Here is a 15,430-nt window from a genome sequence, read left to right on the forward strand (position 1 = left end):
TGGGCCAACAAGTCCACACTGACCCTCTGAAGAGTTGACCCATTTCCATCTGACTAATGCACCTAGCACTATAGGCAATTTAGCATGGCTACTTCACCCGACCTGCACATCTTTGGACTGTGGGAGGAAACCAGAGCACCCGTTGGAAACCCACGCAGACAAGGGAAGAATGTGCAAACTTCACACAGTCACTGAGGCTGGTGCTGTGAGGCAGCAGTGCTAACCACTGAGCTACCATGCCACCCTTTACCAATGGGAAATTTGATCTGCCTTTTGAATATCTGCAAAGCAGTCGAAGGAGTACACAAATTAAGTAGTGATGATCACACTCCTCCCAACTGTGGCAAGGAGAAGCTATCCATGGTTTCAGATATGGGATCCAGACGCACAAGGTGGACTGGTTTATCAATCCTGGAATTGAAATTGTTTTGGCTGTTGGTGTCTCTTTGCCTAACTGAAAATCATATTTTTTTTTCAATGCTCACAGTTTGGCTTTGGTGGAAAACAAGAGTTGGGGTTGGTTAGGAGTAAGGTGAGGGAGGGATGTAGTTGCCAGCTCAATCCTGACCCCCCCACCCTCTGTCTGGCCTTACAGATCATGAATCGATCCTGGTGTTTAAAGCAGTGACCCTTCTCGACTCTAACCTGTTTACTTTTTTCCTCAAGATATCAGCTTGATGTGAGATACAGACGGATGTTTTGATGTAAACTCCAATCCACTGCCCAGTTCAACAGCCACTTTATGCCTGCTGCTCACTCACTAACTCTTCCGGGTCACTGCGGCAACCGGAAGGAGCTGCCAGCCTTGACCCCGGAAGCAGTATCTGGAGTGAACATGGCGGCGCGCAGGAGGAGTTGAGTTTCGCTGAACGCACTTTCTGAACGGACTGATGGAGGGGAGAGAGTTTCTCGCCTCCCTTGGGGTGAGTCCTTCTATTAAGAGCATGATAGCTGCCGTTTGAAAACTTATTTGCAGGAAAGGAAGGAATCAGTTTGATTTTACTAGCCCAGCATCTGTCAAATAAGAAAATAACATGGAAATCCGTATGAGGAGCGTTTTAATGTTTTTTTGTTTACTCGGAGGTTTTAACAGATGTTTTGTATATTGATTTGTTATTAAACAGCAAGCATTATGGAGACATTAGTATATTTAAATTTTTACACAGCAATTAACGAACGAACAGTTGAAGTAAAATCCTGTGTATCTTGTAACAAGCATTTTTCCATTTGTTTATGTACATTTATAGATACTTTTCATTGTGCTGTAGCAGCGACAGTGAAGTTAGGGGATTTTCCTTGTTAACCTGACGAATGGTATTTACTAATTGAAAGATGACTACATGTTTAATTGAATTCTCAATTTCCCACAGCAGCTGCATTTCTGAAGTTGACTGTTAAATGCATTGGGATACTTCGGTGTTGTGCACGATGTTAAGTAAATTCAAGTCTCACGACTTTTAAAAACGTGAATAAGCCATTCACCCTTCAAACCTATTCTGCCATCCAGTAAGACCCGACTCCTCTGGTTGTGGGCTCAAATCCATTTTTATGCCTCTCCCCTTATTCCTTGACTCTCTTGTCTTTCAGCCTTGAATAGTATAAAGTTTATTTAAGTAAAATAGATTCGATCAGATAGATAAGGACTTTTGATTTTTCAACATGGTGAGTGAAAGGGATACTGTGAACAAGATACAGTCAGAACACACAGGACCCAGAATTTCCACATGGTGAATTGCTATTATACCTAAAAAGATTGTGCTTGATAACAGCTTGGAGGAGCAGTTTCATGTTAACTTTGTCATCTTATTTGTTTATGAAATGGGGGGAGTTATTACAGCAAACCATGTTTAAAAAAAACTGGGTATAGAAATTCAAGTAGAGTCTCTCAAAAGGTTCTTGACTCAACAGTAGTTGCACACAGGAGGACATACAGAAATAACCAGTTATATTCCATCATCTGATTTTCAGTTAACTTGATTGGTTGTCAAACAATTATTTTTGTGTGTTTAGAGCTGGCTTTACAGGAGAAACTAACTCGTGCAGTCAACCAAGGCAGCAGATTATAAAATTAAGCCATTAGATACAGAAGCAGGATTAGGCCATTCTGCCCATCGAGTCTGCTCCACCATTCAATCATGGCTGATATGTTCCTCAACCCCCATTCTCCTGCCTTCTCCCTGTAACCCTTGATCCTGTTACTAATCAAGAATCTATCTATCTATATACTCAATGACTTGGCCTGTGCAGCCTTCTGAGGCAGTGAGTTCCACAGATTAACCACCCTCTGGCTGAAAAATTCTTCTTCTTCTCAGTTCTAAAGGATTGTGCTTTTGCTCTGAGGCTATGCTCTTGGGTTCTAGTCTCTCCTACTGGTGGAAACTATATTCTTCATGTCCAATCTGTCCAGGCCTCTCTGTATTCTGTAAATTTCAATGAGATTCCCCTTTATCCTTCTCAGCTTCGAGTACAGATCCAGAGTCCTCAACCGCTCCTCATATGACAAGTCCTTCTTCCCTGGGATCATTCTTGTAATCCTCCTTTAGACCTCCTTCAAGACCAGCACATCCTTCCTCAGATACAGGGCCCAAAACATATTCCCAATGTAGCCTCAGCTGTACATCTCTTTTATTCTAGCCCTCTTGAAATGAATGCTAACATTGCATTTGCCTCCAAAATTGCCAAATGAACCTGCATGTTAACTTTGGGAGAATCGTGAACTAGGACTCCCAAGTGCCTTTGCACATCAGATTTCTTTTTTAATCTTGTTAACCCTATGCAAATTAGTTTGTGACTCAGGTAGTAATCTAGAGACTACTACCTTTGGTTCTGCTTTTCAATTTAGCTCCAAGCTGTTTGTTCTCCACGGCAGAACCCCTTTCCTGTTATCCCTGGTATCTACTTGGAGCATGATAGTTGAATCTTCCCCTCTCAACCAAGTTCCTTTGCAGCCCAGATGAGATATCTTGAATCCAGACACAAGGCAGGCAACATATCCTTTAGGACTCTTGTTCCTGGCCACAGAGAACAGTCTATTACTCTGACTATACTATCCCCAATTACAACTGCTTTCTCTTTACTCCCCTGTACCACGATGGTATGGTCAGTTTGCTCATCCTCCCTACAGTCACCATTCTCATCTACACAGGGAGCAAGAATCCTAAACCTGTTAGACAAGCCCAAGGGGTGAAGATCTTTCAGCATTTCCTCCTGGATCCTTCTAGCTGTCTCGCTCGTAGTTACACCTCCCTCTCCCTGATCACTGACCGAATTTGAGGTAGTTAATCTAAGGCATGTGACTGTCTCGTAAAACAGTGTGCAGGTAACTCTGGGATCTGAGATTAGAGTGGTGCTGGAAAAGCACTGAATGTCAGGCAGCATCCGAGCAGCAGGAAAATCAACGTTTCGGGCAAAAGCCCTTCATCAGGAATACTTGCCCGAAATGGCGATTTTCCTGCTCCTCGGATGCTGCCTGACCTGCTATACCTTTCCAGCACCACTCTAATCTAGACTTTGGTTTTCATCATCTGTAGTCCTTGTTTTTACCATCCAAGTAACTCAGTCTCCTCCTGATGTGTCAAATGTTCAAAGCTGACACTACAGCTCATCAACACTAAGTCAGAGTTCTTCAAGAAACCAACACACTCTACAGATGTGAGGAGAAAATGAGGACTGCAGATACTGGAGATGAGAGACAAGAGTGTGTTGCAGGGAAAGCACAGCCAGTCAGGCAGTATCGAGGAACAGGAGAATCAATGTTTCAGGCATAAGCCCTTCACCAGGAATGAGGCTTGTGGGCTGGGGCTAAGAGATAAATAGGAAAGGGGGTGGGGTTGGCGGGAAGGTAGCTGAGAAAGCGATAGATGGATGAAGGTGAGGGAGAAGGTGATAGGTCGGAGGGTGGATGACGGATAGGTCTGGAGGGCGGTGCTAAGTTGGAGGCTTGGGACTGGGATGATCTGGGAGGAGGGGAAAGAAGGAAGCTGTTGAAGTCCACATTTGTGGAGTGTGGTTGCAGGCTCCCAAGGTGGAATATGAGGTGTTCTTCTTCCAGGCGTTGGGTGGTAACAGTTTGGTGTGGTGGAGACTCAGGACCAGCATGTCCTTGATGGAGTGGGAGGGGGAGTTGAAGTGTTCAGCCATGGGACGGTGGGGTAGATGGGTACAGGTGTCCCAGAGATGTTCCCTGAAGCGATCCGCAAGAAGATGTCTTGTCGCCTCGATGTAGAGGAGACCACACCGGGTGCAACTGATGCAGTAGGTGACATTGGTAGATGTACAGGTAAATGTCTGATGGATGTGGAAGGATGTCTTGGGGCCTTGGACGGAGGTGAGGGGAGTGGTGTGGGTGCAGGTTTTGCACTTCCAGCGATGGCAGGCAAAGGTGCCAGGAGTGTGGTGTGGGCTGGTGGGGGTCATGGACCTAATGATGGAGTTGCGGAGGGAATGGTCTCTCCAGAATGCTGATAGGGGTGGGAAGGGAAATATACTTTTGGTGGTGGGATCCTTACGGAGGTGGTGGAAGTGGCGGAGGATGATGCAGTGTATAAAGAAGGTTGGTGGGGGTTCTGTCCTTGTTGCTTTGGGAGGGGTGACGCGTGAAGTGGAGGAGGTGCACTGGAGGGCATTGTCAACCACGTTGGCAGGGAAGTTGCAATCATGGAAGAAGGAGGCCATCTGGGACTTTGAGGTGGGATTGGTCATCCTGGGAACAGATGCGGCAGAGGTGGAGGAATTTGGCAAAAGGGATGGCATTTTTACAGGTGTAGTCTAGGTAGCTGTGGCAGTCGTTTGCGGCTTGTAGTAGATGTCTGTGGTTAGTCAGCCACTGGAGACAGTGAGGCAGAGGTCCAGGAAGGGGAGGGAGGTGTCTAGGATGGTCCAGGTGAATTTGAGGTCAGGGTGGAAGGTGTTAGTGAAATTGATGAACTGTTCAACCTCCTTGTGGGAGCACGAGGCGGTGCTGATTCAGTCATTCATGTAGCGGAGGAACAGGTGGCCGGGGGGTGGGTGTTGGGGAGGGAAGTAGTGCTGGTGTAACTGCGGAAGATGGAACTGTGCCACGTATCCAACAAACAGGCAGGCACAGCTGTGTCCCATGCGGTTGTCCATGGCTACCCCTTTGGTTTGGAGGAAGTGGGAGGATTGGAAGTAGAAGTTGTTGAGGGTGAGGACCGGTTCAGCCAGGTGGATGAGAGTGCCCGAATTTATGGTCAGGGTGGAAGGTGTTATGAATTTGAGGTTGGGTCGCTCCCCTTCCTGAACCTCTCCAGGATAACCTAAAAATCTTGTGATTTTTAAACATTTGTCCTTTCAGAAAAATAATAACATTTTGACATTTTAGAAATATGCTTCACGTGAACCATCTGCGTATATACCTGTTTTTTGAGCCTGTAATTTGGCTAACTTAAAAGTTTATGCCATATTATAAAGATCTTTACAGTAGAAAATAATTTATTGAAAGTGCAGTCTGTTTATAACTGTTCATGAATGTGATGATGTGAAGATAACTTATCCTTGTCATTTTAGGCTGGTGGCCTGGCAGGAATGTGTGTGGATCTGACACTCTTCCCACTGGACACCATAAAAACCAGACTACAGAGCCAGCAGGGATTCTACAACGCTGGAGGATTCCGTGGGATTTATGCTGGTGTTCCTTCTGCTGCCTTAGGGTCCTTTCCTAATGGTAAATTCCTTTTAATCTAACTCCTGCTTTCATCTGGAAGTCTTTGAAAATATATGGTCACAGAGAATATCTAAATTTTTGTAATGTATGTGTAGAATAGAGCATTTCAAGTACTTTATTTTAAAGGTGTTTCTTCTAAATTGCTGAATGTTGTGTTAAATTTTTAATCTTTCTGTGGTCTAAACAGACCAACTGTCTTCAGTTTGAGGACACTAAGATGAGACCATTTGGGTGTTACATGCTTCCCTTATTTGCTAAACAGACCTTTCCACCTCAGCCTCAGCCCTTGACATGTATCTTGTAGCTTGACTCCTTCTATTCCATCATGGTCTCTTCAAGCGGATCTTGTGTATGAGATCCACTCTGTCTCTATTCCCATTCAACTATTTACCACCTGACTTCCCTTCTGAGGTTGAATTTTCTCAGGTACTGTCACCCTCTCTTTCAAGTATGCTGCCATCCCTCACCTTCCCAAAAAAAGCAGTCAAGTTTTAATGTTTTTGCAAACTGCCACTCCATCACTAGCCATCCTTCCCTCTCCAAAGATGTTCAAAATGGCGCCGGCATATTAAATAGTGCTCCAGGCTGGCATAATCATTTTCTCCATCTACTTTTTGTCATTTTTCTTTTTCTTTCTCCTTTCTTCTTCATCTTCGAGGCCAAAGCAGTGTTGGCTGGCCTGTGGCTGTAGCGTTTGCAGCGTGAATCAGGACTCCTGACGGCCTGGTGGTGAGGCATGTGGCCTGGACTCCTGGTAGTGAAGTGGTGGAAGTAGCAGCAGAGCCGGGATCTCTGTGGCATCCGTGTCGTCATCGCTGTTTCCGGAGCGGGACTCCTTGACGACTGGAACACCGGGCAGAAGCGCTGAAGCTGTGCTTGAGACCCCAATTTAATCAGAAGATGAACTCTTATATAAGTAATTTCTTTCCATCTTTATTGTAACTCAAATGGCGCCAGATTGTGGCGGCAAAACACTTTTCACAGCATTTTCAAGATATGCAACAATAAATCATTCATTGATTCATTCAAATATTCATACTGTCTAATTTAGTGTCTGTCCCTTTTTCTCTCAATTCCATGTCTCATCGTGTTATTGCACTATAACAGTCTAAATTAAGTCATAAATTGCAACTCTGATTGCTGTGCACTCATTTCTCAACCTCTCTGCAGCTTTTGCCATAGTTGGCCATGCTAGCAACACCTTTTCCTCTGATGTCCAGCTGAGTGAAATGACCATGCTTGGGTCCATTCTTCTCTGTGCGAGGACAGCCAGAGAATCTCCTACAATAGTTTCAGTCCCAGCCCTCTCACACCATTGTCTCTGGGGTCTCCCAGCCAAGAACTTGACACTGTCTCCCTTTTAGTTTTGAATTGCATCTGCTCCTTAGCGACTTTATTCATAATTCTTTCAGGTTTTGTGTATATTAATGTCATTTAGCTTTACTTTAACACCACTACTCTTGGTCTCCTCTGCTGTCTCAGCATCACAAAGTTCTGTGGTCTGGATGAACCGCAATTACCTTAATTTAAAGTTGTGTTTTTTCTTTTTCCGTGTGTGACGAGAGTGTTGCTGGTGGCCAGCAACTTTAATGCCTGTCCCGAGTTGTCCTTGGGATGGTGGTGTGAGCTGCCTTCCTGAACCCTTGCTGTCCATATGCTGTGGGTTGACCCGCAATTTCTTTAGGGAGGCAATTCCAGGATTTTAACTCAGCAGCTGTGAAGGGATAGTGATATATTTCTAAGTCAGGATGGTCAGTGGCTTCTAGGAGATCTTTCAGGTGGTGGGGTTCCCAGGTAGCAGTTGCCTTTTTCCTTTTCAATGGAAGCAGTTGTGGATTTGGCAGTTGCTGTGTAAGGATTCTTGGGTGAATTTCTGCAGTGCTTCTTGTAGTTAGTACACACTGCTGTTACTGAGCATCGGTGATGGTGGGAGTGGATGCTTGTGAATATCATGCCAGTCAAGCAGACTGCTTCGTTATGTTTGGTGACAAGTTTCTTGAGTATTGTTAGAACTGCATCCATCCAGGCAAGTGGGAGTATTCCGTGTCTGTTTCAATCCTGTATGAGCTGAAAAATGTGTTGCTGGAAAAGTGCGGCATGTCACCCAGCATCAAAGGAGCAGGAGAATCGGCATTTCGGGCATAAGCCCTTCTTCAGGAATCCTGGAGAAGGGCTTATGCCCGAAACGTCGATTCTCCTGCTCCTTTGATGCTGCCTGACCTGCTGCGCTTTTCCAGCAACACATTTTTCAGCTCTGATCTCCAGCATCTGCAGTCCTCACTTTCTCCTCAGTCCTGTATGACTCCATTACTTGTCAATTTAGATGGTAGACAGGCTTTGGGGAGTCAGGAGGTGAGTATCCATATAGCCAATCCATATGGCAACTTCAGTTGAATTTCTTATCAATAGTAACCCAAGAAGTTGACAGTTACCATCTCTATTGACTATCAAGGGGTAGTTATTAGATTGTCTCTTATTAGAGATGGCCAGTGCCTGGCATGTGTGTGACACAAATGTTACTTACTACTCTTTAGCCCACGTCTGGATATTGTCCAGATCTTGTTACATTTGAACGCAGACTGCATTCACAAATGATGCTGAACATTGTACAATCATCAGCAAACATCCCGACTTCTGACCCTCTAGTCGAGGGAAAGTTATTGATGAAGCAACTGAAACAGGAACTCCTGCAGAGATGTCCTGGAGCTGAGATCACTGACCTTCAAAAAAACGTGACCATCTTCCTATGTGACAGGTATGACTCTGACTAGTGGGGAGTATATTCCACGATACCCATTGATTCTAGTTTTGCGAGGGATTTACAGACCACTACCAGCAATTCTGTTCTTTTCCCTAAATTTCAACATCCACTCTGAACACGGGAAAAATAGATTTTGGAGGTAAGTTAGATGAGAATTAAAAGTATTAAATCTTAGTTGGAAAATATTCTAAGTAATCCATTTTGAAACTTGTTTCCAGTCATTTGTATCAATAAACTAGCATTTACTGGGTACAAATTAATTGGCAAATTTACTACGTTGCGACAGTGACAGCATTTCAAAAACAATATGCAAGGTGGAAAATAAAAACCTTCACGAAGTTGAGAGGCCAGGCTTTATGATTGTTTTTGTTGATTGTGAAACATACTCTTAATAATAATGTCACACAAGGTGGTAAAATATGTGCTTGTATACCATTTTTTAAAATGGGGATGATGTCATCCAATCTCCATTTAAGGGTAGCCTTATGTATTTTGCATCATTTTGAGACACCTAAAGGGAGACAGTGCTGAGACTGTCGGGATGCATGCCATTTCCTTTTATATTTATTTGTTCCTTTCAAGGTTGTTGTCTTGTTTAAACACAGAATCATAAATGGTATTTTTGCCGTTTTGGGCAAAGTGTATGAAAGAAATTTAACTTATCAGTAGTTGATTTAACTTTTTAAAATCTTGAATTCAGTTTTTTTCTCTGTTTAGGACAATATTGTAAAGCCTTTTGCATAACTCATAATTTGTTGGATGAAACCTTGACATAAATCCAAAAAATATGAATTCCTAAGAACAAAATGAAATAAATTTGCAAAAATGTACGCACTTCATAAGCAGATTTTGTCATGTCGAGGATCAAGGGTGCAAAAACGGTTAATGTTCTGTTGATGCTGTACATTTCGATGGGAGTAAGCATGAAATGGTATATAATCACACTTCTTTCATAAATTTGTAATAGAAATTCATCAACTGGCCCTGGCCAAGTCACCTAATTTTAGTGTTCACAAAGTGGTATGTTAAGGCTTAAAGATGTACTTAAAACTTAAAAAAAATTACATGCATCTTGTTTGCTTTTGTTTGTTCTGTTCACTTTATTTATTTATAGAACCTTTGACAGGAGTGCCACAAACTAGATGCTTTTCGCAAGGTGCAGCAAGTCTTTTAATGCTGTACGTAGCTCGTCAATATCATAACTCGAAACTTAATTCTTCTTAAATAAGTAGCTGCTAAAGATTTGCAACTAAGCACTGAATGGTTCTGTCACTCATTAGCTATATCAGCACATAGGAATGAAGTTTAACATGGACAGTCTACTGGAAAATAATTTGTTGGTTACCTTCAAATGTCATGAGTCCATCAGCTAACAGTTTGGATCAACAATTAGATTTTCACTCATGAAACAAAGGCAAGTTTTCAGCTTCTCAGTAATGATTAGCTTGCTTAATTAACTTTAAAGGTCAGCAGTTACAGTCGACTTGTTAAATTAAACCAATATTCACCGACCTTTCTTTTTCTAACAACCAGCATTAAATTTAAAAATCTATAAATCAGTGTATTATTTACCTAAATGAGCAGATTGATGCTCACTGATCATTTGAATGTTAATTGATTACTGAGCCTGAAGTTGATGCTTTGTCTCGAGTAAAGCTGGTATTAAAGATAGCTAATTTTGGTGAAGCATAATCAACTTTAACGGCAATTGTATGTAATCACATGACTTTATATTGATTTCCACCATTATGTGAGCAATCCAATTGTTTTTGTTGATTGTGAAACATGCTTTTAATAATAATGTCAAGCAAGTTAGTAAAATATGCCTTTCTGTATCATTACTTAAATGGAGACAATGTCATCTTCTGTCCATTTAAGTGAAGGAGTGGAGCTCTGGTCTAATTTTAATTTTAAAATACAAACATGTAGCTTTGCTGATTGGAAATTAAGTTACACACCGATTTTAATGTGTAAGTGAAAATTCCTTCTTAGAAATCACTAGATTTTTCTGTCCAGAAATTGATTCATTTGGTGGAAAACTGGGGACCATGTGGTTCTCTTCTGGATGCGTTTATGGCTATGCAGAGGAAATAGTATTGAATGTAGTTTCCACATTTTTGAGTTTGTTTTTGCTCAAGATTGGGTAAACCCATAGAAAATATTGAAGAACTTCAAGTTGGATCATTATGCCTATGTCTAGGCACCACACTCCAGGAGAGATATGAACACTTCGGAGATGCTTCAAGAGAGATTTACCAGACACTCTAGTAGTGAGAGATTGTATTTGCGCTATCCTTTTTTTTGTTGTAAAACGCAGTCTATTAAATTATATGCATTTAAATTTTTTATTTGCAAAGTCGCGCTTGCACAGTAACTTCAGAGACTGACTTGAACTCAGCCTATATTGGAATTTTGTTGTAGTGTCATTCAGGGAACAGTGGTTATCCAGGTTGAGTGGGGACGTTGGGATGTTGTTCTTAGAGTAGAGAAGGTTAGCATAGCATTTGACAGAGCTGCTGAAAATAGAGAAATTAAAGATAGGCTGCTTCCGCAAGTTGAAAGATGGAGAACTGGAGGATACAGAGTTGAGATGATTGGCGAAATACATGAGAAAAACTGTACATGCAAAAAAAATTGTTGGAGTGATTCAGATTTCAGTCATTGTCCTCAAAAGAACTAGGATAAATATTTGAAGGCAAATAAAGAAATCCTTTGATTTTGTGAAAAAAATTCAGCATGTGGGATTAGCCAAATTGCTGATGCAGTCTTGATAGATGAACTGGTTTTCTATGCTGTATTATTCTACAATCAGTTAGTCAGGTTCAGTGCAAATCAGGTGTTGCAATCTTTTATGCTGGTAAACATTCTTACAAAAAGCTGACCCTATCCACATACTAAATGAAATACTACAATGAATTTATGCTATTTACACCTGATTGTGAATCTTCAACGATGATTATTAATTGCTTATTTTAGATGTTAGAGTGCTTTAGCAACTTTTTAAAAAAAAACTATTTGAAATACTTTTAAACTGACCGTGCAATTTCAAGTTATTTTAAAATTGGGCTCAGGTGATGGATTAATCGCTACCTAAAAATGCATGTGTTTTTGCAGTAAACTATTTTCAACACTGTTAGTAAACTTCTATTCTTGAATTATAGCAGCATTTTTTATTGCAACAAGGAAAGTGAACAAATAGAGTCATAGAGATGTACAGCATGGAAACAGACCCTTCGGTCCAACCTGTCCATGCCGACCACATATCCCAACCCAATCTAGTCCCATCTGCCAGCACCCGGCCCATATCCCTCCAAACCCTTCCTATTTATATACACATCCAAATGCCTCTTAAATGTTGCAATTGTACCAGCCTCCACCACATCCTCTGGCAGCTCATTCCATACACGTACTACCCTCTGCGTGAAAAAGTTGCCCCTTAGGTCTCTTTTATGTCTTTCCCCTCTCACCCTAAACCTATGCCCTCTAGTTCTAGACTCCCTGACCCCAGGGAAAACACTTTGTCTATTTATCCTATCCATGCCCCTCATCATTTTGTAAACCTCTATAAGGTCACCCCCAGCCTGCTCAGCCTCTCCCTGTAGCTCAGATCCTCCAACCCTGACAACATCCTTGTCAATCTTTTCTGAACTAAAGCAATAACGCTCTTAAAAATATAAAATGATTGCACTAGTACGTGAATTGTAGTTATGTATTGTCAGTGGTGATATGAAATGATAGCCCTTAATTGTTCATATTTTTAAAAGGTATGCATTTTCATGCGAGATATTTGCTACATTCTGGGTGTTTTTTTTAACAGATTTTTATCCTTAAAAAGACATTTTGATTCAATATGAGAAACTTAATTCTAAGCAGACACTTTTGAAAATGGACTTCAAACTAGATTGCAGTGAAATTGAGAAGGACTTTATTGTACATTTGCTTGAACAATTGGTTAGTGCAGTGTTATTTATACTCAACTTTTGACAATACCTAATTAATTATGCATTTTTCACTTTTTGTAGATGAGACATTTCAGACATTTTCCATTTTGGGCATAGTCAATGGAATTGTGTTTTTCTTAAAATGCACGTTCCAACGGTTAGTTTTATTTCAAAGGCAAGAGCTCATTCCTGTGTTTTCATACTGCTTTTCAATTAGCAAAATCTCCAATTTATTATGTAAACCATTTGAACAAGTGTTATAAAATATGCAATCACTCACAGTCTCTCTCTCATGCTATTTGTCTCATTGTACCCTAGTTACAACCACTCTGTCACAAAACTAGCAAGGTTTACTTTTTAAAAAAAAACATTTATAGACCATAGGTCATTACTAAAGTGCTTCACATAGTTTGAAAATTAGCCACCATGTATCGAATATATATTATATAGTACAAGTTCCACAAACTGCAACAAAATAAATGATCAGTTAACCTATTTGAGATTTTTGACTGTGAATGTATTTTGACCAGGACATTAGGACAACAGCCCTCCTTTAAATTGTTTCATGGGATCTTCTATGTTCAGCTGAGAAAACAAACTGATTTGAAATTTCAAGACCCAAATGATAATGCAGCATTGCTATAAAAATTCTGCAATGAATTGCAAGCCCAATGTATGTGCTCACCAGCTTCTAATTGAGGTAAAAGGGCTACAGAAGGCAAACTTGGATCAAGAAAATTCATGCTAAAAAAATGCATTGTTTCCAGATAGCAATTGTATGTTATCAGGGGATCCAAGTTTAATAAGTTGCTGAAAATATCTTGGTGCATTCTTGTGATTCTGTTCCATGAAGCAGTATTTAATGTTGCTGACTGGAAGTGAATTTCAATTAATGATGTGTAGTTACTTCTGGATTTAACAAAAAGGAGTTAGTAATACAGAACTGGGATCAAAGACCAGTTTCAGCATCAATTGGTCCTCAGTATTTTGATAAATTTCTGAATGGCTTGATCTGCATTTGTAGTGTACTGAAAACTGTCAGAGTTGTAATTGTGGTATTGTACTGTTGGCCTTCTATGCATAGTCGATAATAGAGCTTTCACACAAATGCATCTGGCTGACATCTGGCTGTGTCACTGTGTATTCCTTACTTTACATGCTTTTCAAGGCATGTATTAGCTTCGCTCAGTTTTAAGTGTTTTCAGCAACTGTCATCCAAGTAGGGAAGAGAGATGCCAGTTCTTAAAATATGTTTTGCTTGAAAAACATAATCTCCTACTTGAAGTAACATTTTATTCCTTTTTTAAGCCTGTATCTGTTTCAATGACTAATTTTTTCTGTACCAGGTTACCAGAGGCTATAACTTGAGGAGCAATAGTCTGTGTTAAGCATGGCCGACCAGGAGATGCACCCATACCTGTTGCTTGCCGAAATGTATTAGAAGGGTTTGCAGATTGATAGTCAGTCTGCTTAGTTGTGTAATGAATTCACTTTCCATTACCATGAGAATTTTCTAGAATACTTTTACACTAACTGGAACACTTTTCTTCTGTGTATATTTAATTTCAGCTGCACTTTTCTTCGTTACCTATGACTGTACAAAATCTGTGCTGGGTTTATGTGTGTCGACAAAACAAGCTCCAATTGTCCACATGATTGCTGCTTCTCTTGGGGAGGTGGTGAGTCCTGACTTTTATGTTGATATGTAAGTTTAAAATGAGAAAATGATAAAAATGCATTTATTTTTAATCATTCTTACTGCAGCACCTTTTTGCACAGTAAAATGTTCCAAGGTACATCTTAGAAGTGTAGTTGAATGAATTTTTATAAAACCTTGAATAGTACATATTGGCGAACTGTGAAAAGTTCATGTCTCCTTTTTATAAGCAAGATAATGGCACTTGAAAGTGTAACACAAGAGCTATATAAGTTAGGATAGCTAGCCAAAAGCTTGACTAAAGAAATACATTTTAAAGAATATCGTAAAAGAGGAGAGAGACGTAGTGAGGCAGATCTATGGAGGAGAATCCAGAGAGGAGGTTTCAGGCAGCTGGATGTGTGATTAAAATTGGGAAGGTGCACAAGGTCTGAATGTGGCAAGGCTGAAGTGGTTTCAAAATGGGACAGGATAAGGTCTTTGTAAACAAGGTTGAGAATTTTAGAATTAAATTATTGTCAGACCAGCAGCCAATGTAGGTCAAAGAGCAGAATGCTATACCTGAAGTTAGGATATGCACATCAGAATTTTGGATGAGTTCAAGGGGAGTGGAAGATGAGTGGCTGATGAGGAGAGCTCCGGAATAATCAAGTCTCAAGACAACAAAGGCTTGGATTTTTTTTTAACATGTGGAAAGCTTATTTTCCAATTTCAAAAACTGACCATTTGTACAACAAATTGTTTAATGTGGTTTTAAAGCATTCTTGATCTGCTGTTTTTCTCAATAAGGACATTTCAAATGTTCAATGAGAAGTTAATATGCAAAAGAAATTTTCACCTCATAATATGATTAACTTATCTATTGAATCTTCTTTTGTGCCTGCTATAGATTGGTTTATTATTTTAACTCTAAAACCTCAGTTTCTGGTTTTGGAATTTTTGCTTGGAGCTGTTATTCTATCCACTGAATTTAGAAGGTGATGCCAAAATATGGGCTGAGTACCTAATTTGCCCTGGAGTATTGTGCATTCAGTCAGCTGTACTGATGGCTATTTTTTTCCCTTTTTGATTGCAACACCTTTCAAATAATTTTCAGAATTTTCAAGAGAAAGTAGAGCCACTTGGCATCCCTGGCACGTATAAAATATTTGTCACTTTTGGATTTGTAATCAGCATTTATAATTAAAAATGTCATTTGGAATTAGCATTTTCTTCCTTTTTTTTAAGAAGAATTGTTCTTAATTTGTAAGGAGATGTCTGCTGTGCTGACACTTGAGTATGCTGAATTTCCTATTATCCTGTTGCTCAGGAGCTGCAAGTTGACATTATAGGGAATAATGCATGATGCATCAGGTGATAGATTTGATTTGAGGATGAATAAGTTAAAT

At 40.4% G+C, this 15,430-nt stretch overlaps 1 protein-coding gene across 3 annotated transcripts in view; it reads left to right on the forward strand.

Moving 5' to 3' along the window:
- Nucleotides 1-810: 810 nt before the first annotated feature.
- slc25a26 (solute carrier family 25 member 26) overlaps nucleotides 811-15,430 on the forward strand; it is a 198,246-nt gene continuing 183,626 nt past the window's right edge. For all 3 annotated transcript variants that reach the window (XM_072582497.1, XM_072582499.1, XM_072582498.1), the window contains exons 1-3: nucleotides 811-923; nucleotides 5,527-5,683; nucleotides 13,955-14,064. In XM_072582497.1, coding sequence (XP_072438598.1) covers nucleotides 891-923; nucleotides 5,527-5,683; nucleotides 13,955-14,064 — 300 coding nt within the window. In that variant the 5' untranslated portion in view covers nucleotides 811-890. The remainder of the gene's footprint in view (nucleotides 924-5,526; nucleotides 5,684-13,954; nucleotides 14,065-15,430) is intronic.

The sequence above is a fragment of the Chiloscyllium punctatum genome, chromosome 12 (assembly GCF_047496795.1).
Source record: "Chiloscyllium punctatum isolate Juve2018m chromosome 12, sChiPun1.3, whole genome shotgun sequence".
Lineage (NCBI taxonomy): Eukaryota > Metazoa > Chordata > Chondrichthyes > Orectolobiformes > Hemiscylliidae > Chiloscyllium > Chiloscyllium punctatum.